The sequence below is a fragment of the Labeo rohita genome, chromosome 8 (assembly GCF_022985175.1).
Source record: "Labeo rohita strain BAU-BD-2019 chromosome 8, IGBB_LRoh.1.0, whole genome shotgun sequence".
Taxonomy (NCBI): domain Eukaryota; kingdom Metazoa; phylum Chordata; class Actinopteri; order Cypriniformes; family Cyprinidae; genus Labeo; species Labeo rohita.
The window spans coordinates 2085570-2112033 of NC_066876.1; the positions used below are offsets into that span (position 1 = coordinate 2085570).

At 38.9% G+C, this 26464-nt stretch overlaps 1 protein-coding gene across 4 annotated transcripts in view; it reads left to right on the forward strand.

Annotated features, from left to right (window-relative positions):
- The window catches only part of prickle2a (prickle homolog 2a), an 85890-nt gene that overhangs the window by 37122 nt on the left and 22304 nt on the right, over positions 1 to 26464 (forward strand). For 2 of the 4 annotated variants that reach the window (XM_051117762.1, XM_051117760.1), the window contains exon 2: positions 1901 to 2056. In XM_051117762.1, coding sequence (XP_050973719.1) covers positions 1925 to 2056 — 132 coding nt within the window. In that variant the 5' untranslated portion in view covers positions 1901 to 1924. Of the gene's footprint in view, positions 1 to 691; positions 857 to 1900; positions 2057 to 2361; positions 2520 to 26464 lie in introns of those variants that run through there. The other 2 variants (XM_051117761.1, XM_051117763.1) reach the window with 2 other exon arrangements.

Sequence of the window (26464 nt, forward strand, 5' to 3'; positions counted from 1 at the left end):
TGAGAGCCTGCTTATGATTTATTGTGATTATAAAAAAAAATGAGTGAGTGTTTTTTTTTTATTATAGGCTGGTTGTTTTCACACATTGCGGCCACACAACTGTGTTCAAGCACCTTATAAAAGGGATTTTTGCATAACAGGTCCCCATTAACATGTAAAATGAAATGTGTTTCATTTTCCCATGCTCAGAAGAGGAGGTACATAAAAAATGGAAAGGATACCATTTGCTTTGCAGAGATGTTTTACATGCGTGTCTCTGCAAATATTCAAACCTCTAGACAGGTTTATTCTGATGTAATGTTGGAATTTTGACACAGTGATGCAATTTATTTGCTTAAACCTGATTGCTCACCAAACTTGCCCTGCGTGTCGCCATGTTCATATGACAAGAAATACACTTCTTGGTCATGATTGCTGTTTACTGTACGTGTGTGTTTGTATCTTTTCTCGTACGGTAAATGTATGCATGCTAATAACACAAATATAAAATAAACATATGCTGTATGACTGCGGTATTGTAATAAAAAGTATAAAAAGACATGAAGGCCAACATCAGTTCTTCAGCTGAGAGCTTGCTTTAATGTTGCCTTTTACACAAATAAGAAATTTTCTTGTTCCTCCCTCCCTCTCTCTCTCTCTCTCCCTCCCTCCCTCCCTTTCTTTCTTTCTTTCTCACACACCCACACAGAAACAGTCAAATCCACAGGCAGAGTGAGAGCGAAGGATGAGGCATGACACATAAAAGAGAAAAGCGTTTATTTTCGCGTTGCATTAGCACTGCGCTTTTCTTTTTTCCCTCTATTTCTGGTTCTCTCAGCCCTCGGGTTATTTTTTGGATGTAGATATGAAGATGCAGGTCTGTATGTCTTTCATTTGAATTGTCAAACAGATGAGTGTTGTATCTTTACAGTGATATTATCGAAACAGGTTTCCAATGCCTATTTAAACATGGTTTCTACTGTATGATTAGTAAAGAAGTGATATTCTTTTGATGGATTTGATCTAATAGCAACATTGGAAATCATTTTAGCTGTCTGGTTTTCTCCTCTTTGATCATTATATTTAGAATCGTTCTTTCTCTCCTTGTTTTTCCTGTTGACTCTAAAGACCAAATGAAGGTTCATGTTGTGTGCAAGTGATGTGTGATGTCATAATGACGTCTTGTATGTTATAAGATTGTATAATGTGTAATGTGAGAGTAATGTGCGAGAAAGCTTGCCGACGCTTGTATGATCAAGGGTTATTTTTAATGATCTTGAATTTAACATTTGATTTTTATGCATGGCTGACATGTTGCTGCAGATGTGCTTATAATAATGTCAGTATTAAAAACATTGTTTTTACTTTCTCAGCACCATTCATCAAATGTGTGCTTATGTTTTTAAAGACATTTTGATGCATTCAGATGGCTTTGTTTTGTATACAGCTTCAGTACTCCCCAAAATGGTCTTTTCAAACACTGTGTAGTTTGAAATTTTGTAATATTAAAAAAAAAAATGTTTGCAGTTTATCTAGAATAAATTACATTAACATAGAATTGAGGTAACTGACCATCAGTAGCATTATTTAGCAAAATAATGTGTCTAAATTAAAACTATGTCTAAACTGTCTAAATGCTATGTTTCAATTACGTTCAGTGAGTTACTTTGTTGCATTTACAGCAACATTGTATTATCAGCTGGGGTGTTGAATTCAGTACTCTGACAGTGTGCTCACATTTATTGAGCATCGGTCAACAACTTTAACAAAACTGTAACAACTTAATCATCACATACTGAATATCAACAGTGATGTGTGTTTGTGAAATGAAATGCATGCAAGTGTCTGTGATATCAGCATCTGTAAGTGTGTAAAGTGCTAGATCTGCATTTCTCAATCCTGTGTCTGTGACTTTCTGCAGTGATTAATGGTATGAAGTGGTGATATGGCTTTGGATATGGAGAGGACGGTCTCTAAAATCATGTTCGACTTCCAGAGGAACTCAACTTCTGATGATGACTCTGGCTGTGCACTAGAGGAGTACGCCTGGGTGCCACCTGGCCTTAAACCTGAACAGGTAGGTTCATGTCAACATAGAACAGTGTTTGCTACTCAGTATGTATCTTTTTCAAATGAAAGATGATGGTATTCCTTAAGCAAAATCCTAAAGGCAAAAAAAATGTAAGGCAGGTTTTGGTTCTATCATGAATTTGGTATTATATATAACTATTATACTATAATTATAGTATAATATAAAATGATGTAATCACATTTGATTATTATTCTATAATTATTTATTTGCTTTACATTATTTGTTTATTTTGGTGTAGTGTAATTAGGCTTCTCTTGAAATTTTAGAGTGAAATATGCCATATTCCCACAGGTTTCATTACATTCATTCATAGAGCTTTAGATATCATTATTTGTGCTTGTGAGAGAGACAGAGATAGACGAGGATCGCTGAGCATGTCTGATTTGCTGATGAACATTTCATGGTTGAACAGATGGAAGGGAAATGGCTCATGTCACAGAATGAACCTGTAAGTCTCTCTCTCTCTCTCTCTCTCACACACACACACACACACACACGCACACACACATTTTAGGGGGCAGGTGCTCCAGTAAAAAAAGGGCACTCCTCTCATAATTATTTGTAAAAATTAAAGTTGCATATTAACATGTTTTAATGACTTTAATTACACTATAGGACAGTTATACGAATGACATAAAATCAGTATCACAAAATCCATCTTAACATTGATCAAAATACATTTACAATACCATTTCAACTGCCTAAATCATGCTATAAGATTAATGTAAATTACAGTTTAAATATAGAAGTATGAAATTGGGGATCTTAATAAGTAAATCTGTGAAATTAAAATATTAATTAATTAGACTGGCTTGAGAAAACCAACCTACTGAAATGTGTTTTAAACTTATGTTGGCTTGAAAAAGCCAACATACTGTTATATTAATTGAACTACTACTAGTTGTTCTTCTGAGACAAAACTTTCTGGCTTTCATGTAATTAATAATCAAAAATTTCCCATAGACTTACATTGGCTCAGAAAAAATGTCCCCTCTAGAGGACAATTGCAATCCACTAGAGGGAGCCTCAGGATAAGAATGTTACATCGTTTTCAATCGGTTGAATTTACAAATAAATGCATACATTTCAATTATACTGGCAAACTAAGTCTATAATGACTGCCTGATGGCCAGAGACCAATGTGAAAGATCACTGCTCCGATCAGCCACTGCTGTGTTTACCATTTGCACATGTTTTTATGTCTTTGTCAGTTAAAACATTCAAGCGATTTAACACCATTCTAGCACAAGATCACATGTAAGAGCTTCATTGCTTGCAAACTGTTTTGTGTGACACAGAGAGCCGTGTCCTTGAAGCTTGTTCACTTTCGCTTCTTCTGACACTGAACGGACAAATACACCTTGCCAATTTGAAAATTTTACATCATTCAAGTGCAAAAAGACAGGAAAGAACTGGATGCAGTACTCAAAAGCTGTTTTGGCTCATGTTGCGGCTCTGATAATGCACGAACCCTCAAGCCTGTTCTCTTTCATGCTTAAACAGACAAATAAATACAAGATCATGTCAAATACATGATATTTTGCCAAATATTATCCAAAACAGTCGATTATGTTTCAAGTAAACATAAACTATTGAGAAATAAATCGATGTGGATCATTATATTGGATTCATACATTAAAGTGACCGCATTTACCAGCTGCTGTCTGTCATTAATGTTAATCCATAGAAAAAGCAAAAATCACTCGTTTATGACAGTGTTGGGGAAAGTTACTTTACTGTAATGCATTACAATATTGCGTTACTCCCTAAAAAGTTGCATTGTGTCAGTCTTCCCTGTGACCTAGTTTTGAATGTGTTGTGATGTTTATTCTTCGCATCTGTTGTCTCAGTTACTTAAGTCCTCAGTTCTCCCTTTGTGTTTGTCAGTTCTCATCTAAGCTAATGTGTGTTTTGTCCATCTCCATGTTCCAGTGAATTCATTATTAAAGTTACTTTGTTTGAAATGCTACTCTGATTCTCCTGCCTGTTCCTGATATACACTTACTTGTGACAGAAGAAGACCGATATAGTTTTGCAGCGTTTTCCTTGTTTGGTTGGATTATTTTCGATTTTTCTCCCTCTTTCCTTATGGACCTTCCCTTAGTCCAACTTCTCTGCCTGAAGCAGGGAGACTGTCCACTGGAGAGCCACACATGGGACTCATTACCCGGACCGCTCGCTCTGTGTTGAAGGCACATGTTCCAGCGGGCGGTCCTAAAGAGAATTTCGCCGCTTACATGGAGTGGGTGCTGGTGCACAATGAATCGTCTGCCCTTCACCACGAGTCCCACTCCACTGCCAGAGACCAACCAATCACCACCAGTGATCGACGCGACGGGAGTGTTGCACATGCCCACCGCAGACTGAGGAGGTCAGCATGCCGTGATGGAGGAATCTAGACCAAGGATAAGGTTGGAAGGTACCATCACCCCAGAGCCCGCCTCACATCAAGGGTCTGACCAGGTACACGAGCCGGCTACACCACAGATAGTCACTGAGGGAGTACTTGTGGTTGGACTGGTTAGAATTTCCCTGCCCCGCCCACAATACCACCGCTGTGGTAGTAATGGCTGCTGTCACTGGCTATTATGATGAACTGAAGGACATTTTTGAGGAGGCTTTGCCCAATCCCCTTATAACTCCTATGGCCCCTGTATCTCCAGCATCTCCTGTCTCTCCAGTAGCTCCTGTTTCTCCTGTCTGCCTGCACAGCCTCCCTCTCCCACCTCCTCAGTCAGCCAGTTCCTCAGCCCCAGGTCAGCTGCTGTCCTCCAGCCCCTCAGCAGCCCATATCAATAATGTTGTGCCAAGTGTCTGCAGGCCAGCAGCCTCATCCAGCCTCATGGATTCCCTGTCTCCACTTCCAGCCTCTGCGCCCCCGCTCCACCTCGGCCTGTCGACACTTTGGCTCCACCTTGGCTCCTCCCTCCCTCGGCTCCACCGGGAACCATCGGCCATCCGCCCTGGGGCCTCATCCTGGCTGGCCTCTGGCTCAACACCTGGCACCTCCCACTCTCCACTCCCCCATGTTTGGACTTTGTTTTTGGATGCTTCTCTCCTGCTCCACGCCTACCTCCAGAGCCCCCACCCACCTCAGTTGGACTGTCCTTTTGAGGCATGAGGATGTGCCTTCCTGGGAGGGGGCGAACTGTAACATGTCAGTCTGTTTGGTGTCTTCACTGATTTTTTTCTGGGTTTCTTGGTTTTTTTTTGGTTTCTTGGTTCTTCATTGAGTAGTATCTAATTGCATTACTTTGATACTTTTTATGAAAAGTAATGTGTTCTGTTACTTTTGCGTTACTTTTTCTCATCTGAACTGAGCTTACTTGCTTATTTTTAATATAAAAAAGTTATATTTTTGGCATTTCACCAAAAATGAAATTAATAAGCCTCAGGCATTCCGTATTGCATAAAGAATAGAATACAGGAAAATAAATTCCAACACTTTTCTGAAAGAAAGAAAGAAAGAAAGAAAGAAAAAAAAAGAAAAGAAACAAATGTCATATTTTTCATGTTTTGGCATTTTTGCTTATTAGTATGGTTTGATTAGATCATCGAAGGATGGCAGCAAAGACATTGGTTAATTTCATGAAGTAATTGATTAAATACATAAAGGATATTTGTGTTAACATTGAATTATTGCAGGTTTGCATCCTATTCTAAGTTTACATTTCACTGTTTTTATTCATTTTGAGGAATACTGAATCTGTTTTTGTCAAGTCAAGTCACCTTTATTTATATAGCGTTTTTAACAATACAGATTGTGTTAAAGCAGCTTCGCAGTATTAAATAGGAAAATAGTGTATCAATAATGAAAAAGGACAACAGTAAACATTAAATTTTCAGTTAAAGCCAGCTCATCATTGAATTCAGTGATGTCATCATCCAGCTCAGTTAAAAGAATGTCTGTGCAATCAAGTCGACGATATTGCTGGAAATGAACTGTCCCCAACTAAGCAAGCCAGAGGCGACAGCAGCAAGAAACCAAAACTTCGGTGGAACCAAAACCAAAAACATTGGTGACTGAAATGGAGAAAAAAACCTTGGGTTCCGTCAGGGCTCAGTCAGGGGGCCAGTTCTTCTCTGGCCAGACAGGCCAGCAGTTTAATTCCAAGCTGCAGCAAAGTCAGATTGTGCAGAAGATTCATTTGGTTCCTGTGGTCTTGTGCCAGTGGCCATCTAGATGACGAAGTCCTCACTGGAGATTCGTCTTTGGTGCTCATCTATAGTTGATGTGGTCTCCACTGATATTCAGGGCAGGTCATCTCTAGGTCCTGATCTAATGCTTAGACAGGATATGGACTGGAACCGGATGACTGCAGTGACCATCTGATCTGGATACAGACTGGATCTGGGTAGCTACGGTGATCTTGGAATAAAAACGAAAACAAACTAATATTAGCGTAGATGCCAGTCTTTTTACGATGTAACAAGTACATTGGGTGTTATGGGAAGTGTTCCCGGTTCCGGTTGACCTAATTAATGAAGCCTAACAATCCTTTAATGGATTTGAATAATAGAAGTGTGTTATGTGTAAGACAGGTTAAAGAGATGGGTCTTTAATCTAGATTTAAACTGTGTCTGCTGAGTGTGTCTGCCTTCCAAACAATGTTAGGTAGATTGTTCCAGAGCTTGGGCGCTAAATAGGAAAAGGATCAGTACATTAAAAAATGATCACATGACTTTTTACATATGCCATGTGACCTGTAAATACGAAAAAGCCATTTCCATTGCAGTTTTGCGAAATGTTCCTTTTTCGAATTGCCTGAAAAACCACCACATGCGAGCATAAAAACTTTTTTGCAATATGTGGGAGTTTTTGCGAAGTTGACCCGTTTCCATTAGGCGTATTTTCAATTCGCAATTTAAAATTGCACATCTTGAAGGGTAATGGAAACGCACCTAGTCTCTGATATCATACTTGCAAGTTCACACACCTCTTTAACATTATTTTTATTGATCTCCAACTGGCAAAGTCAAACATCATTTTCGAGTCGAGCAACAGGAGACGAGGCAAGTGAAAGTGTTAGTGAAACAGAGACAAACACATACTCTAGTTGCTGGTCCGGCCAGGCTTGTAAGCACATCAGTGGATGTTTTCGACCCATATCTCTGCTGTGTTGCAGTGCATCAACAGGATGGTTACGGTTGTTCCTCAGCTGTGGGAGTTGTCAAGTGGGATTAAAGTTTTGTGACACCGTTTGAAGAAGAGGGGTGTTAACCCTGATAACCTTCAACCCTCGGAGTATGTGCCGTCACCATATATATACAAAGTGAGTCAGCTTCTTGTACTGTTGCGAAGATGGCTTTCTTAAATATAAGTTCCATCTGTAAAAAGTCATTTTTAATTAATGATCTTATCTCGTCACAAGATTTAGACTTTTTCTTAATGACTGAAACTTGGCTCAGCGATTATAATCGGGACTCCCTCACTAAAGCCTCTGAACTCTCTGAAGACTGGGGTTCGGGGCAGGGGGCTTTGCAACTATTTTTAAGAATTGTTTTAAAATGCAGATTGTTATCTGTTGAAAAGTATGTTAGTTTTAAGGTGCAAGTATTTAAAGTGGATTTTACAAGCCCAGTCATTTTTGTACTCATATACAGACCCCCTAAATATAAGTTTTTATCATCTATGATTCCATGCTGTGATCCACTTGTTATATTAGGTGATTTTACTATTCACATTTGCTCTCCTGAGAAGCCCTTGGTACAATTTTTTTTGTTATTGATGGACTCTTTCACGCAATCTGTAGTTGGCGCTGTGCGCAAGCTGGGTCACACTCTTGATTTGGTTTTGTCTTGGGGTGTCCCGGTGGGTGAGCTGACTATTGAGAATTTGGGGCTCTCAGATCATTTTGTTGTTATGTTTAATATTACATTTTCCAGGCCCACTTCGAGGCCTGTGTCAACTGGCCGTCATGCTTGGAGACAGCTAAAATCAAAAATGGTATCCCAGTCCTTGCTTAATGAAAACAGTCGGCAGCTTAGACAAAAATGGAGGCAGGCGTAGAGGAAATGGAAAAAAGATAGACTACAGGTCTCATATGGGATGCTTCAAGGTTGTATGGTGTCAAAAAAAGGCTTGGAATTTTTCAGTTTTCAGTTCTCAAATAATCAGCATAGTCCTAAAGTTTTATTTTGTGTGATTAAGTTCTGAAACCTGCTTGTCTGAATCCTGTTCTGAGTACAGTTCTGAATACTGCTTGTCTCACTGCTTTTAATAATTCTGGGAGAGTCAACATTTGATTCTTCAGTTTCTGCACATTAACACCTACAAACCTGAAACCTGCTTTTTGTGCTATTGCTTCTAATGTGGTTATTTGTGACATTTAATGGGTATCTACAATTTTGTTGTTTTAATAAGCTTATTTGTTAGAATACAAAAAAGGAATACAAAATTATAAAAACAAAAAAGTGTATTATCTTTCTGAAATATGCTAGCAATGTGATGATCAGTGTTGTAGTCGAGTCACCAACTGTCAAGTCCGAGTCGAGTCTCGAGTCCCAGTGTTCGAATCCGAGTCCAAGTCCGAGTCACCAAAGAAGAGTCCGAGTCGAGTCCAAGTCGAGTCACCATTACCAGAGTTTGAGTCCGAGTCGAGTCTCAAGTCCCCAGTGTTCGAGTCCGAGTCGAGTCTCGAGTCCCGTATTCGAGTCTGAGAGTGCCTACATGTCTCCACTCTGGGACCTTCAAAAAACGGATAAAATGTATTAAAGAGGTTCTACATTAAACAAAAATGACACCACTGTCACAATTGCAAAGGGAGTTTATTTACTGATTTGACATATACACTTTGCAACACACTTTGCAACTTTACGACGCCATCAAAAGCATGTGTTTACTTCCATTGTTGTGAACTTCTGATTGAGAACTAGCGTAGAAAATTTACAAATTGCTTGTTTAATCATGCTGCATTTTCATGTTGCATTTTAAAAGCATCAGATTTGAAAGCATGGTACTGCTCAATCTTGCACGGTGAGGCCTCATCAAAAAGAAACCTGCATTTTACAGGACACTGTATTTTAAAGATACTTAAAACGTAAAAATCAATACGATATGCAGAGAGAGAGAGAGAGACTGTTTAATCTGACACAGTGACTATCGCAACAGACAAATATCGCAAAAATCTGATCTGGCACAGTGACTAGTAACGTTAAGTTATCAACAGACAAAAAAATGCTGTAATCTGAACCAGACATACATTAACCCTAGCTTCTTCTGTTTGTTATCATATATGCATTAGTCAATAATATTTTTTTGAAAAAAGCTAACGTTAGGCAATGGAAAGCTTTTTACTTACTTTTCTGGGTGGATCCGTGACAGGTGTCTGTTAAAGTTTGAGGTTGTCCCAGTCTTTTCCTCAATTGTGCGATTACACACACAACATTTAGCGCTGCTCTTTCCAGCATTAGAAGCAAAATTCGCGTAGCCGAACTTCACGATCCGGGGTACGTCTTTCTGCATTTTACAAATGTGAACATTTAGCCCGCAAATCATGCATCATGCATTGCACGAGCGTAAAAGTGAGTGACGTCAGTGAGTGTGTTGTCAAGCAAAGAGAGCGAGAGGTAGCAGTGTCTGTGAAGGGAGATCGCGGCCGGTCTTGGGCACGAAACAGGAAAAGTGTTTTTTTTATAACATATTTAGTCAAAAACAAAGTGATGAATGCTCAAGTCCGATTGTATATATCCTCGAGTCCGAGTCCAAGTACGAGTCATCAATCCGCGAGTCCAAGTCGAGTCACAAGTCCAGAGAGTGGATTCTCGAGTCGGACTCGAGTCCAAAGAATAGTGACTCGAGTCGGACTCGAGTCCGAGTCCAGGACTCGAGTACTCCATCACTGGTGATGATACATCAGAGCAACACCCTAGGAACCATCCAAACTTATAGCTGCTATTCGATCTAACATCTCAAATTCTGCCTGGGTTCAAAGTCATCTTCAATCCCCTCTTGGCTCTCCTACCTTTGGCCAGTTAAGTTTGTTTGCAGCAATTACTTCTTCTGACTTGAAAATCACCCAACAGCTTAAACCAGCTTATTGTTCACTTGATATCACCCCCTATTATCCACTGACATCTAAAGACAACTCGGAATGGTCAATTTTGCTGGTTTGCTTGGACAAAATAAAGTCATGGATGGTATCAAGTTTCCTTCAGCTGAACGAGTCTAAATCTGAAGTGGTGATCTTTGGCCTAATTTAGCCAAACAGCTGTCACATGTTTTGGGCCCTTTAGCCTCCAATCTTAATACTCAGGTAAGGAACCTTGTGTGATTTTCGATTTTGAATTGCAATCCAATAACAAATAAAATGCTGTGGTAAAGGGTAGCTTTTTTCAGTTAGGGGTATTGCCAAATTGAAAGGCTTTTTGTCTTTTAAAGATATGGAAACTGTGATCCATGCATTTATTTAGTCCAGATTGAACTATTGTAATTCTCTATATTTGGGGTTGTCTAAGAATTTGCTTTCATGGTTACAGCTGGTGCAGAATGCAGTGGCCAGACTGTTGTTTGGCACCAGGAAATGCTCCAGTATCTCTAGTACCAGTATCTCCAGTACCTGGGGTGGCTACTACAGTGCTACTATGCAGTTGCTAGGGTTGCTCTGGGTGGTTGCTAGGTTGGTTTGGATGGTTGCTATCATTGTTCTTCAAGACCCCTAAATCATCAGGTTTCCTTTTAAACGTGCCAAAATCTTGGCTAAAAACCAAGGGAGATTGTGCATTTGCAGTGGCAGCACCACATCTTCGGAATAGCCTCCCTGCAAATAGATTCAGTGTTTTATATCGATGTTGAAGACTCATCTGTTCTCTGCTGCTTTTAATTGCTCTTAGTTTTTATGGGGTTTGTTAAATGTTTCGTGGTGCATTATGGTGTATGTGTGTGTTTCTTAATTTTGGGTCTGTAAAGCACTTTGTTCAACTGGTGTTGTTTTTAAATGTGCTATAGAAATAAATGATTGATTGATTGATTGATTAATTGATTGACTGAGAAATTGGAGTGGGGGGAAAACAAATGGAGCAAGAGAAAAAAAGAAAATAAGAACGTTAGTAGACATGAATAGAATAGTTCTTGGCAGCATAACTTTTGTTGCTTTTATATTTAATGACAACTATGCAACATTATTTTACATTTGATTCTTCAGTTTCTGCATCTTAACCTCTACAAACCTGAAACCTGCTTTTTGTGCTATTGTTTGTAATTTGATTATTTGTGACATTAAATGGGTATCTACAATTCTGTTGTTATAATAAGCTTATTTGTTAGAATACAAAAAAGAAATACAAAATTATACAAACAAAAAAAGTACAGTACCTATCTGAAACTATAACTTGGTATGAAGTTGGTATAACTTCATACCAACACTCTAGCAACCATCCAAACCAACCTAGCAACCACCCAGAGCAACCCTAGCAACTGCATAGTACCACTGTAGTAGCCACCCCAGCTACCCTATCAACCACATAGAAACTCCCTGGCAACCACTCCGAGTAGCAGCCACATAGAAGCTTCCTAGCAACCGTATAGCAACACCCTAGTAACCACATAGCAGCACCTTAGCAATAACCCCAAGGACCTTAACAGCTGCAGAGCAACACCCTAGCAACCACCCCAGGTACCTTAGCAACCACATAACAACACTTTAGCAATAACCCAGAGGTCCTTAAGAGCTCCAGATGGAGTTAGGCAGGTCATTTCACCAGCTAGGAACAGTGAACGAAAGAAAAATCTATCTACCTACCTACCTATCTCTCTGAAACCAACTTCAAAATTTGTCATCATTCATAAATAAAGCAAGTGACCACAGACTTAATGAATGTCATGTCAACGCCAGACTAAGCTGCTTGTTGTTATGCTTAATGTAAGGCTGTTTCCTAATTTAGGCTGGCTGTATTGAGATTTTTCAACAGTGTTTTTTCAACAGGGCATTTGATTTGCTTGTGTCAGTGGTGACCATGACAAAAACATAAGGACCGGGGGAACCAACAGACAAACCTTGCAGACAGACCTATCATATTTTATTGTCACAAATTTTCTCAAAATCAGAGGTGATTTTCATCTCAATTAACAATGTCCCACTTTGTTGATGATCACAGTTAAAACTCACTTGCACTGATAGACACCATAACCATATTCTATATCATCTTGTCCTAATAAACTAAAAAAAACAAACACACTTTGTCACTCATAAAACGATTACATAAAAATGCTAACAACAGATAGTATTATAAATGTTTTGTTTTGTAAAATTTTTTAACAAAACATGAATGACATACTCTACTCTTCAGAATTCACTGCATTGTTACATGTTTATATTACCGTACAAAGCTATTCCCAAGTTCTCACCTTCTGCACAGATAATGAAATCGAAAGATTAACACCTGCACAGGAGTTTATCTACTTCTAAATAATCTAATTGTTTTTAATTTATTTTTTTACATTTGGAATATATTTCAATTTGATATTATTGCTGTCTTACTCAGTTTTGTATGTTTGTTAGGTTTTGAACTTAAGTTCAAACAAGATCTGTCAAAAAAAAAAAAAAAAAAAAACAGTCACAGTCTTGGCTGTGAAAATGAACTCAGCAGTTTGTTAGTGGCAAGAAATCAATCTGACTTAACAGATAAATGGGTGAGCATATTACTTGCAATTTTTGAAAACCAAAAAAGAATTTCTTCTCATTGCAATCTTACCTGAAAACCACCACCAGATCCAACAGTAGTGATGGATGAGGTCTTGTGCCGTCTGCACCAGTAGGCCTCTTCAGCTTAGTTGTCTCCATCTGTGCACCCCTCCTATCTTCTCTAGTTACAGTAAACCAGCATCTTGTTCTTCTCAGAAAGCTTGACATTTCATCTGGCCATTATTGAGAGTTCCAGCTCCATTGTTGTCTTTACATTGCCTTTGCTTCAAGGAAAAGGACTGGACTGGGCACACGCCATTGCGATTCTGCTGTTCTGTCTCAGGACTTTTCAGCAAGAGAAGGCTGTATAGACCATACAGAGCACCGGGACAGTGTTTCTGCTATTGTCTCTCCCTTGTGGGGTTCAGACTCAGAATAAGTATCTGTTACAGTCTCACTGGACGAAAGACTTAAAATGGATGTTTCTGCCTTCCCTGTAGTGGCCTGCAGGATCAGAACTTTGTTGATCTGTCAGTGTCCCTTCCTTCGCAGGGCTCAGACTCAGAACAAGGTTGAACTTTTTCTGTCTTCTCCTTACAGGACTGAGACTCAGAACAAGGAATGTCTTTTGGAAGGGTACATTTATCCCTTTCTGATGAGGAGGAGATTGCAATATGGCATTTCTCTATTCTCTTGGCTGGTTCTATCAGAGTGAGGGAACACAGTGTGGCCCACCCTTCTTTTCTTCTGTGGAATTCATTTGCAAAGTCCTAACACAAAGTTAGAAAAGTGTCTCTACAGTTTTACTGGTGCATTTCCGACTTTCCAAACCACAACCAGAATACATTTAGCATTAAGTCCGAATATGATCGAAAAAGATTGAAATGCCACGCATGCATTCATTTGTCCATCAACATCTGAGTTTGTGTAAGATGGTGCACTACACATCTCTCTATGTCACTAAGAATAATTTCTTTGAATAAGTATAATATGTGTATGTTGTAGTGTGCATCAGTTTTAAAGTTTTTAAAGTTTGAAAATATGAATTTTTAAGATAGTCCTTGGGCTTGGTACCAAAATTTTGATGGAGGTCCAATCAAAATGTAGCAAACCTTTGTCCACTATTGTGGTCAGAGAGGGGTCCTGCCATAAACTGGGCCATGGAATGTACTGTCCACTACACAGTCATTTATTCACAACCTATGTTTGTCTGTTGTCTTTTTAAGCTGTTCACCTCTGAAACAACGCAATACGGGTGCGACTGCGCAAGAGATAAAGCGTCTAGTTAATATTTAGGTGTTCATTCTAGATAAGAGGTTTAATGAAGGCTACTTTTAAACAACTATATCTAATACTATATGTGATGTATATTGGGCTGAATATAAAGATTAATTCTTATTTAAATAAGTGCATTATTTTACTGTCAAGATGGTGCCGCACATGGCAGCCCTCGTGCTAAGCTCTCTAGTTGTTTTATTGTTTTTGTTAAACACAATCAGTTTTGCTAGGGAAGAACTGCTGAACATTCAGCAGAACACACCACAAAATCTTCGGTTTCGGTTTTCAATTACTTGGACGTTTTGGTGAACGTTGTAGTTAGGGCGTGCAGACGGAGAAAGCGAGCCGGTGTACTCACGCTTAGACAGCGTGGATTTCGAATGCCGTTCCCTAGCATCCATCTGACGAATCTCCGCTTTCTACCCACGGACGAATTCCTTCTGCTCTCCTGGATTTTTCACACTCTGCTGCTCTGTGTTTCAAGGAAACCTGGCTAAATGATGCTATACCGGAATGGGGACAAAGTCTTGTATAAACAGGACAAATACACACTGGAAAAGGAGATCAAAGTGGCAAAGAGGAATTATTCTGAAAAGTTAAGGAATTAGTTCTTTTCCAGTGACTCTTCATCAGTGTGGAAAGGTCTGAAAGACATCACCAACTAAAAGACACCATCCCCCAGCACTCTGAAAAATTAACAACTGGCAGACGATCTAAATGAGTTTTATGCAGGTTTGAAAAAACACCATTAACATGTAACCATCCCCAAAATAACACTCAAGAGGGCTAAATCACAAAATAATTTAGGGGAGGATCCCTCACTGAAAACAACACAGAACACAGTAGGCCATTTCAAAGTGTTTATATAAATAAAGGCAATCTATAGTTCACCACAGCCTATATGAAAAAAGAATCCACATAAAAGACAAAAAAAACTTATCTGTATGAATAAACGTTCATCTCTTAGCCAAAGTCCACACTGACTCTGAATACTGAAACTCTCGATGATGATAGAAGGTGAAAAATAGTCCAGTAGTCTCATAACAAAAAGTATCACAAACAACCGATGCTCAGAGTTTACTCAAAACATAGCTTGCATTGCAATTCTTTGATGTTGATTTGTACTGCAATAGTTTCAATGAAGCTGTTCTTTAGTCCATTGATAAGTAATTCATAATTAAGGTGAAAACAGAAAGAGAGAGAGATACAAAAAGAGTTCTTATGACTGAGCTGAAAACTGTAGTTTCTCAACCTGAACTCCATTTGCAGTAAAGTTATATTAAGGGAAAGCCATGCTCTCCCTTAATCAAACAGGTATCTCTTACTCTACTGCCTATCTCCATTTTATCCCCTAACCGAACATATCTTGCAGTGTCCCCTGGAGCACAATAGCGGAACTACATCAAAAAAGACAACAACCCAGTAACCGTACTATAGCCGGTTACATACTCCTGCCCTTGATGGAAAATTTGTCCCAGCCATGACAAATTTTAAAATTCTGCACATGGTAAGAGTCTACGGAGTCAGGATCATCCATAAGAAACTTTATAATTTACCAGACCTAACTTCTTTTTAATTACGGCTGGACCTTTCCATTTAGGTGACAATTTTGCCATGAAGCCGTCATCTGCTTTAGATAAAGTATGGGTACGAACCCAAACTATGTCTCCAACTTGAAATTCACATGATCTGTGTCTTTGGTCGTAATACTTCTGTCCCATTGTTTGTGTTGTTTTATGTATGAAGCCATCATTTTTAAATTCCTGTTGACTCTCTCAGTCAAGTTTATCTGCGGATGATATGCAGTGGTAAGTTTCTGCATTACTCCCCATTGTTTGCATGAAATGTCTATAAGGTGAGAGGTGAGCTGTGTACCTCTATCAGAAACTAGATATGCTGCTGTGCCCTATCTCATGAAAACTTCCTCCACCAGAATTCTTGCGATGATTGCCATTTGGTAAAATAATCCACCAACAAGTAGATATTCATTTTGCTTGGGGCTTCAGGGAAAAGGTCCCATAATGTCCACACCTAGCATATATCCTGGTTTAACAACAGGAGTGCTCTGTAAAAGTCCAGGAACCTTGGCAGTTGAAGCTTTGTGCTTTTGACACAATTGGCATTCTTTACAGTACTTCCACACATCACTTCGAATACTAGGCCAGTATACCATTTCCAGTAGCCTAAGTAAAGTTGTCAGCTTCTCTAAGTGACCACTTAGAGGACTCTTATGTGCATAAAACATCAGGAACAATGTTGCACTGTCCTTTTCGATACCTTACAGTAAAATGGAAGCCTTGCAGCCTGATGGTCCAACGAATCAGACAAGAAGGCGGCTTAGGGTGTTGGAATGCCCATGTCAAGCGGTGTGGTCAGTGACGACTTTAAATTCTCTTCCTTCCAAATACTGCCTCCATTTTTCTAAACCCCAGACAACTGCCAAGCATTCTTTTTCTGATAGGACCTTTCAGCGCCTCTTAACAAACGTGATGCAAAAGCAACAACACACTCTTCCCCTTCAATATCCTGTGGCCGATATCGCTTGCATCGGTTTGAACTCTGAAAGGCTGGCTAAAATCAGGAGTGATCAACACGAGGGCTTGCATGAGTGCATGTTTAATATCATTAAAAGCTTGCTGACATTGCTCAGTCCACTCCCACTTGACATTCTTTTGTTTCAACGCATATAATGGGGCTGCTCTTTCAGAGAAACATGGGATAAACCGATGATACCAACCGGCCAGTCCTAAAAATCGTTGTGCATCTTTGATGTTTTGAGGTACTGGAAAAGATTCAATGGCAGAGACTTTGGCTGGATCAGTTTTCACTTCCTCTGGTGTCACAATATGACCAAGAATTGAAAGTGAGCTTTGGATGAAGTTACAGTTTTTAAGATTTAGGGTGAGGCCTGCTTGAAGACATCAGAAAACCTGGAATGCTGGATGCTGGAAATGTTCAGTGATGTTACTAGAACAAACAACAATGTTGTCAATATAAACCATGCAGCACTTTCCTTTGACTTTAATTAGCACATATTCCATGAGTCTTTGGAATGGTGCAGCTGAGGTTTTTAGCCCAAACGGAACACAAAGAAATTCATATAACCCTGAGGAGGTAACGAAGGCTGACTTCTCAATACTGTCCGCTTCTATTTCCATCTGCCAGTAACCACTTTTTAAATAAAGTGTGCTAAAAACAGTGACACCATATGAAGACTCCAAAATGTCCTGAATTTGGGGCATTGGGTAGGCGCCTAGATGTGTCTTAGCATTAAGACCCCAATAATCAACACAAAAACTAGAACTTCTGTCTTTCTTATGCATATTCTTGCATAATATAGAAAGCTACATTCATTTTCTGTCCTTGGACTTCACAATCCCAATTTACCTTACCCACTAAACTTTGTCTCTGTCCATTTGCTAACAGGAACGTTTGATTTCCACTAGGCTGATATCGTTCATGGCCACTTAGCTGCTTCCACAAAGACTTTTGGATTAAAGAAAAGGTACTGCCTGTATCCACTATGGCCATGATATAACAGTTCCAAAGTATTAAAGGAATGGTGATGTTTTTAAAATCATGGGGGTCTGAACTCTGATCCAACAGCATGACTCGACTGGTACCCTGTGAAGATTTGTGTTGGAACTCTGGAGCAACAAGAGATTTCTTGTTCTGCTCTTCACTGTTAACTTGATTCCAGTACCTTTATGACTCATCGAAATTCTTCTCAATTTGGGTTCCAAGCTTCACCAATCCTCCCACATCTTTAACAGTCCTATGAAGCAGACTAGCTAGATGTGAATTGCAGTTTCTTAAAATAGCTTGAACCAATTCCTTCTTGGTCGTATCCTTTTTCCACCTCAAACACAGGGCACGATAATGTCCCTCAAATATTCCTTTGGACCTTGTTTTCTTTCAGCAAGCTTTCTTGCAGCCACATCCTAATAATCCTCACTTAAAAATGAAATAAAAAACTTCTCTTTGAACTGTTTCCAACTCATTACATTTTTCCTTTCTGTCGTCCACCAATCCTTAGCAGTGAGAGCCGCAACTACCTCTTCATCACTGAGGGGTCGAACAGCGAAATACTCTTCACAGCGTTCCACAAACACAACAGGATCATTCTCAACAGCATTAGCAAAACTGGGGAATTCCATCTTTACTGGTGGGTTATACTGAACTGTAGGAAGACCATTTTGAATGGAAACACAACTAGTTGTATTATGAATTGGAGACTGGGAAATGTTTACTGGAGCACTTGTTTTACGAACTCTTGGGGTTGATGAATTTGGGCTCAGTAACAGAAATCATTGTTCTAACTGCTGGTCTCTTCTCTTTAAACAATAAACAATCGATTGACCCAAGTCCTTAATCATCAGCTCCATCTGTTGCTTGACTCTTTCACATTCACATTGGACATGAAAAGTAATCTTTTCTTCAATTTTTTTTAACACTGCACATCAAACACATCAAAATAGACTTGACCACTCACCCTTCTCTCTATGTTAGCTACTTGGCTTTCCATTGCAGCAAGACATTTCATCAAAGTTGTATCATGAGTGGAGCCCACTTCTTCATTCACCTGTACTGGTGGTGGCAGAGGAGGGATGTGATTCGTCCACAGGAACGTTATCTTCTACTCGTACATTGTCTTCATCAGAATCAATATATAAATCACTAAATGTGTTTATCAGTTCTCTCATCGGTTCTCTTCTGGTAGTGAATGTCTCTGATGAGAATCCATGTTAGGGACACCCTCATCCCTATCCATAGCAGATGACTGTGGTAATTAACTTAGACTGCTCACAAATCTGAATGTTTTAGGAATGTCACAAATCTGAATGTCTGTGTGTTTTCAGTTGAGAGGGTCCCTGTTCAGGCGCCAATTTGTAACCATCACCAAAAGAACACTCAAGAGGGCTAAATCTCAAAATAATTTGGGGGCGGATCAAAAAGAATCGCAAACAACTGATGCTTTGATGTTGATTTGTACCGCGACAGTTTTGATGAAGCTGTTCCTTAGTCCATTGATGAGTAATTCATAATTAAGATGAAAAACGGAGAGAGAGACAAATGCAAAAAGAGTTCTTATGACTGAGCAGAAAACCGTAGTTTTTCAACTTGAACTCCATTTGCAGTAAAATTACATTAAGGGAAAGCCATGCTCTCCCTTAACCAAACGGGTATCCCTATATCCATTTTATCCCCTAACTGAACATATGCCGCAGTGCCCCTTGGAGCACAGTAGCGGAACTACATCAAAAAAGACAACAACCCAGTCACTGTACTATAGGCGGTTACAAACACCTCCAACAACTCCCGCCTCCTGCACTTCATATCAGTGAACATGCTGTACGCCAGGTCTTCAGAAAGAACAAAAGAAGAAAGGCACCAGGCCCTGATGGTGTGATGGTGTCTGAAAACCTGTGCTGACCAACTGGCCCCCATCTTTTCACATATCTTCAATAGATATCTGAAGTTGTGTGAAGTCCCTGCTTGCTTCAAATGCTCCACCATCATCCCCGTCCCAAAGAAACCCAAGATAACAGGACTACAGGACAGGACAGAATGAGTACAGACCTGTGGCAGATAGACTAACGTCTGTTGTCATGAAGTCATTTGAAAAACTGGATTTATCTTATCTGAAGGGCATCACTGGAGCCTTACTGGACCCCCTGCAGTTTCTCTACCAAGCAAACAGGTACGTGGATGATGTAGTAAACATGGGTCTGTACTTCATCCTACAGAATCTGGAAAATCAGGGACTTATTTGAGGATCCTCTTCGTGGACTCAACACTCAACAGTTCAGCCTTCAACACTATCATCCCAAACCTCCTCCTGCCCAAACTAACTCTCCATGCCCACCTCCGTCTGTCAGTGAATCATCAGCTTCCTGACAGACAGGCAGCAGCTAGAGAGGCTGGGAAAATTCTCATACAGCCTGTGCAATCAGCACTGGTGACATCCATTTTTTCAGTTATTCAAACATACTTATATCTAATTTGCTTACTTACGTTCAAATTTGCACCTAACATACCTGTAAATTGCTTATTTTGTATATTGCTTGTCTTGTATATAATATATACATAAAATATATTATATTTTATTATCTGTGTCTTGTCTTGTCTTTACACTCTCATTTTGTTGCACTGTGGAGCTTCTATCACTGCAACAAATTCCTTGTATGTGTAAACATACCTGGCAGTAAAGCTCATGCTGGCAACAAAGCTCACATTCTGGGAATGTTTTCAGCGGCAAGTTTTATTTTATTTGACATGCTTCATGCTGCAATGCATTCTGGAAGCCCTGGATGAGTTTTGTATGATGCACCCAGAATACATTGCAGCATGAAGCATGTCACAGTTGTTGAGATTCATACACTGATTCTTGATGTCTGAGTGAAAACCAAATGAACATTTTTTTTTTTTGTTTAGTCCTTGAAATTATCTATAGAAGCATTGCTATAATAAGAAATTAACAGCATAGATTAGATTGAATGGAAACAGATAACTATATGATAACATCTGAACTATTAACATGTTGCCAACTTGATGACACATTCTCTTGCTGTTTTTACTATAACAGACATAATAACTAGAGAAAAACATCTGAAACATAAGTCAAATTACCCAAATAAAGCAAACGCTTATCACCATAACGGTGATATCAACATCTAAACCTCTGTTAATCTCAATAAGACCTTTCGTAAATGTATGACAGAAATAGTCTGTTTTACAATAAGTGTAGCTGGCAATGCTGTTTTTGGAGTTATTTAATGAAGTTGAAGCTTCATCAAACAAAGGCTGAGTTTTTACTTTCAATCAAAATTTGACATCTGAGCAACATTAGAGTCCACATCCAATGTCCAATGGGAAGCTTCCTGATTAAATCTTTATTAGAATGTTAGAGAATAATGTTCTAACAGTGTTATCAATAAACATTTGTAGAATGTTTTTAGAGAATGTTATCCTACTTTCCATGAAAATATTCTGGGAACTAAAATAAAACTTGCCACTGAAAACATTACCAGAACATAGCATAATGTTCTCTGAACATTCGTTAAACAAAAAATTGTTAGCTGGGTAGGTGCTTTGGCATGAACTACTCTGGATTTGGTTTGTGGTTCTATACCTTCCTGTCTTCTACACAGTGGTTTCCTTGTTTGTAATGGAGTCGCTGCACTTTGAACTTACTTTGTGGTTCTTGCCTTGTCAGTCGGATCAAATTCCATACATCCACACTGTGAAAAAAAAAAAAAAAAAAACTTAATTTTACGGAAAATAACTGTGATTTATTCAGGTTGTTTTCTTTTATTTTGAACTGCAGTCAGACCTCTGTAAAATTATCTCTAAATTAACTACTTGGCTGTTATTTTAAGTATTATGACATTAATGACAAATTACAGAAATTCACATTTTTTGTACAGAAAAACTACTGTATTTTTATACAGTATGTTTTCTGTTTTCTTAAATTACAAACAAATGTATGTCAAATTACAAACCCTGTAATTAATACAATAACAACAACAACAAATCTCCTTATTTAAATAAGCTGACAAACACTTATTTTACAGGTATTTCCTGAATTTAATGATCAAGCACCTTGACTGTAAAACAAAAGGCAAAAAAGGTGCCAATCAAAAACTTTAAAATTAAAGTCAAATCAATATAATTATATAAATAAGCTAACAACACTGTTAATTTACAGGCATTTTCTAAATTATTACAATCAAACACCTTCACTGTAAAATTAACTCATTAACTAATTAATTAATTACTTAAATGTCACATGACTGACAGCAACAGAACATGAAACACTAACAGATCTCTCTCTAGATCTCAACATCTTCACTTATTACGAACCAGTCTGACTTTATTTCTTTCATACCAACTTCTTACTGAGAATTAACAGATGTTTAGATGTTCATGTTTTATTGAAAATAATAAAGTTTGAAGTCACCATTGTGGAGATAGACATTTCCTTTAGTTGGGATCTTGACCCTTGACTTTATGACATCAATAGTTAAGAGTTTCTGTTATAGTAAAAACTGGTAGAAGAAATCTGATCAGTTAAACTTGTTAATTTGTTGATGATGGTTTATCATATTATTAAGCGTCTTGAAAGGAAGTTTTTTGATGCACAACAAAGAATCAGCACGTGAATCTCAACAATGGTGACAATCAACCAAATGCTTGTTTTGTGATGATCAGGGCTAATATGAAGTTTGTCCATTGTCACCATTGTTGAGATTCATATGCAGAATCTTGATGTCTGTTACTCTATATGGTTTTGTTAAACTGTTTCTTCAAAATGAAATGCGAACTTTCCAAATGCCAAAGCGGGTTTAGATTTTGTGTGTTGAACATCTAAAACTAAATAAAATAAAATTAGCAATTTTAATTAACATGCTCAGGCATTATATTTCTAGTGAGGTTAGTGAATCAATCCACTATACAACAACAAAATCATCCAACGAATGTAACCAACTTCATTTGTTCAGAACCTTTCTCGTTGGTTTTGCTGTAACAAATGTGCTTTAGAAACGAACAGTCACAGCAACCAAGAAAAAAAAAAAAAAAAAAAAAAGGAAAAAAAAGGGTCAAGAGCCCATTTAAAGCAAAGGCTTATCTCCACAACGGTGACTTCAAACTTTATTAAGTTCAATTAAACATCAACATCTAAACCTCAGATAATTCTCAAAGTTTTGTATGAAAGAAACAAAGGCAGACTGGTTTGTATTAAGTGAAGATTCTGAGACCTAGAGAGATCTGTTAATGTTTTTTTTTTTGGAATTTAAATGGTTTCTGTTGTCTGAGTTTTGTGGGTTACCATTGTGCTATAGAGTAGAGTGTGTGCTTTAGTCCAGGAGAAGACTTGACATATTGATGTTATGCTACATGTCATTTTATTTAAAGGCTGTAACTGTGGAGTGGCTGGTGCAGTGATAGTTAATTTTTGCATGTGTGCTGTTGTTAGTTAGTGGTTAATTGCAAAAGAGCTTTAATTTCATAGAGAAAGTTTCAAGATACCTGTAGAATAACATTTTAAAAAATATATAGGTGAAGCTGCTTCTGCCAATCATTGACTGTTTTTTAAAAAATGGTCTTTTACCATTATTTCCATTAATGGTAAGCGTTTGGCACCATGTGCTGCCATGCATTTCACTGTTGTTTTATGTTTAATTTTTTTGCAGTGCACTCTGCAAACGAGGATGGAGAAGTTGACTGATAATACATTTTACATATGACCCACTGTGTATTTCTTCAACACCATCCTTCTTTAGGGCATTGATCATGCTGACTATAGCTTGGAGGGAAATGCACTGAATGCCTGGTCACACACTGGGCTCTTTCTTTGTTAAAATGGGCTTACTGTTGAGGACCAATATGATGAAAGATGGGTACCAGTATCAGCATTAAGTTGAGAGGATGTAACTAGCTGTAACTGGCTGTAACGGCTGAGTGGCTCAGTCTCTGATCCAAATATGGGATGGATAAACCCAGCTAAGCTTGTTAGAAAGGGAGCTGCGTGGTTGGCTTGGTCTGCTTGGGGAGAAGAGGCAATAGTTTATTTTAGGGCTCTGTTCTTTTGTATAATTGAGTTCATGTCTGACAAGGGGATGCAGCATGCTGGTGTGTTGACAGGTGTAAGAATCTATAGTCTGCCTTGACCCAGATTCCACTCCACAATATATGTTTAATCATGCTCATTTCCCAAAATGGCTTAATTATTATAGAGAAAAAGAAAGTCAACAGTTATATATTATTTATTATAATAAAAGGTTTAAGTTTAGGATGTTCTGGGTTCATTCCGACTCTGTTGTATATGCTTTGCCACTGCTGTGCTGCAATAAACATCGTCATCGAGATCTTCTACGTCCTCTTCTCATTTTTTTTTTTTACACATGGTAGTCTCTCTGCTTACAGGAGGTGGCTATTGGAAATGAATGTCTTTGATTTGGGTTTTCCTCAGTACTTAGGAGCTCCTTGACAAATGGGGGTTGAAATTTAGCAGGCTGTGGCCAGGCAGAAAGCCCTGACTCTAACCAGCAGTCTCACTTTATAGCATGGTTTCACCTGGTTAACCAGTTGTTTCAAGAGGATGGTGCTTGAATGGTGGTCGCCATTTCCTTGTCTTTAAATTTAACAATCTGCCTTGATGGTTTCCCAGCTTAACCACATAATCATCTAAGTGACCAGGCCTTTGAATTGCTCTGCATGGACAGTGAGACGAAGCATGGTCTGACTATGAGATATTGGGCACTGGGATTGCCATCTAATGACCTGATCTGGCTCAAAGAACCAATTAATATAGGGAAGGAGGTTTGTGTAATGGGTTAGGCAGCCAGGGTGGAGCCAGTGGATAAGGTGGCCTGGGCAGAGCTGGAGACCAGGGCTTGGCCGGCACAGCAGGATACCAGGGTGGAGATGGCAGATCACGTGGCTAAGGCAAAGTAGGCAGAGCAGAAGACCACCAAGGCAGGGCAGGCAGAGCTGGTGACCTCCACGGCAGTGAAGGTGGGGTTGGAGACCACCATGGTGTGCTAGCCTCAGTGTTTGTAACAAGACAAACAGAGAGTTCATGGACAACCTTTGTGATCATTACTTCAGAGGCAGAGAGTTGAAGAGCAGGCTCCTTGGTCGTAAAAGGAAAGGCAAAACCCATGGGAAACAAAAAATGACATAGAAGTCCTAGACAAGACAGAGAACATGTAACAATTTGGTTAAATAAATGTCTCACTTGGTAACATGGATATGGATGGTCTAGAAAGATCACTTGGAATCATCATCCGATTCAAGCTGTGTTGTGATTCACTGTTGCTGTCAGGACTGGTGCAAGAGTGTGACTAATATCCTCTTACAATGCTGCATCCTGTGAGACTGATGAACAGGTAAGAACTGAGTGAGCAGCGTGTGCAGCTGATATTCCTGTACTACAGTTAAGCACAACATCATCACTGCTTGTTTTTTTTTTTTTTTTTTTTTTTCAGAATAAAAAAGGTTTTCAATAGAGAATTGCCAAGGTTTGTATGCCTGCCACTGCAAGCAAATAATTATTTTACCTGTGCACACTTTGTACGTCCCATTTTGAGAAGACTTAAGCCCCTCTTAGTTGCTCTAAGGAACCAGGGGAAGGGGATATCTGAACTTTACTGTGATGTCATTTAGAGCATGGCAATCTATGTAAGGCCTCAATCCTCCTTATTTTTGCCACAAAGAAGAAGCTCAAAGGGACAGGGGAAATTGAATGATGGATATAACTGTTTTAGGGCCTCCTCCACATATTATTCCATGGTCTTCTGTCCCTTGGGCAAGGTTGCACCTAGCAGAATATTAGTGGCAGCACAGTCAATGAAGTGGAAGATGTGAAGCCTTCTTTGGCCTGAAAATATCCAGGTAGTAATTCTGCTGGTATGTCAACGTAATTGCTGGAGGTGGGACTCATGATGGTGGTAGCGTTGATGGAGACATGCACTGTGGTCTGCAAATGGTGATGCTGGTGTAGTAGAAGGCGATGTATGAAATGTCACTCACCCCCAGCTAGGATCTCCCCCGTGGACCAGGATATTCATGTAGAATATTATTGCCAACAGCAATGTTCGAGGGTGTTTTCAGCGGTAGACCCCACCCAAACCAAAAATGAACCTAGCTCTTTATGAGTACAAACAATTTCAAAGTTTATAGGTGAGGTTTGATGGGTGTTGAATCCCTTGCCAAGAGGCATTCAACTACGGAGTGGATGGGAAGTTTGAAGATACAGTGGATGGTCTCGAGGCGGGACCGGTGATGGAGTTGCCCAGAGTCAACGTTCCCCACCACTCCAAAGTTGAGAAGGTCCGAAACAGTACAGGAAACATAATCAGTAGATACTATTAATTATGTTTTATAGGGAGAGCTAATCTCAGGCAGAGGCTGACTAGCCATATGACTAACTGTTAGTAATAAGTTAATGCAAAGTCCCTCTGTCTTTGTCTTTCATGGATCAGTATTCAGGTGAATCAGAGTGAATGTTAAAAATATTCCAGTACCCATGCTTACCCATTCAAAAAAATGATATTCAACAGTAAGGGATGGATATTCCCCAATTGTGAGATACTGTAAATCTGATTATTTTTGTTTTACATAATAATGGGAGCGATTTTACATTTGTTGACTTTACTGTGTACCTACATTTAAAGAAATCAATGCACCTATTTGATAACATACAAGCTAATTATTGTGTACATATATATATATATAGACCATTTCGTCAGATGTAAACATACTGGTCCCGATACACTTCCTGTTTTTTTTTTTTTTTTACTTTTTACTTTACACTTTACACAAACATCACAAAAAAATACAACCAACATAACATTTGACTGGATGAAAATGTTACATTAGCACCTTTAAGATGTATTTGTATATGTGAAATGAAATAAAAAAAAAAAAAAACAGGAAGTGCTTCTGGACCAGTGTTGTTTACATCTAGCGAATATGTTGTTGCTGTCAC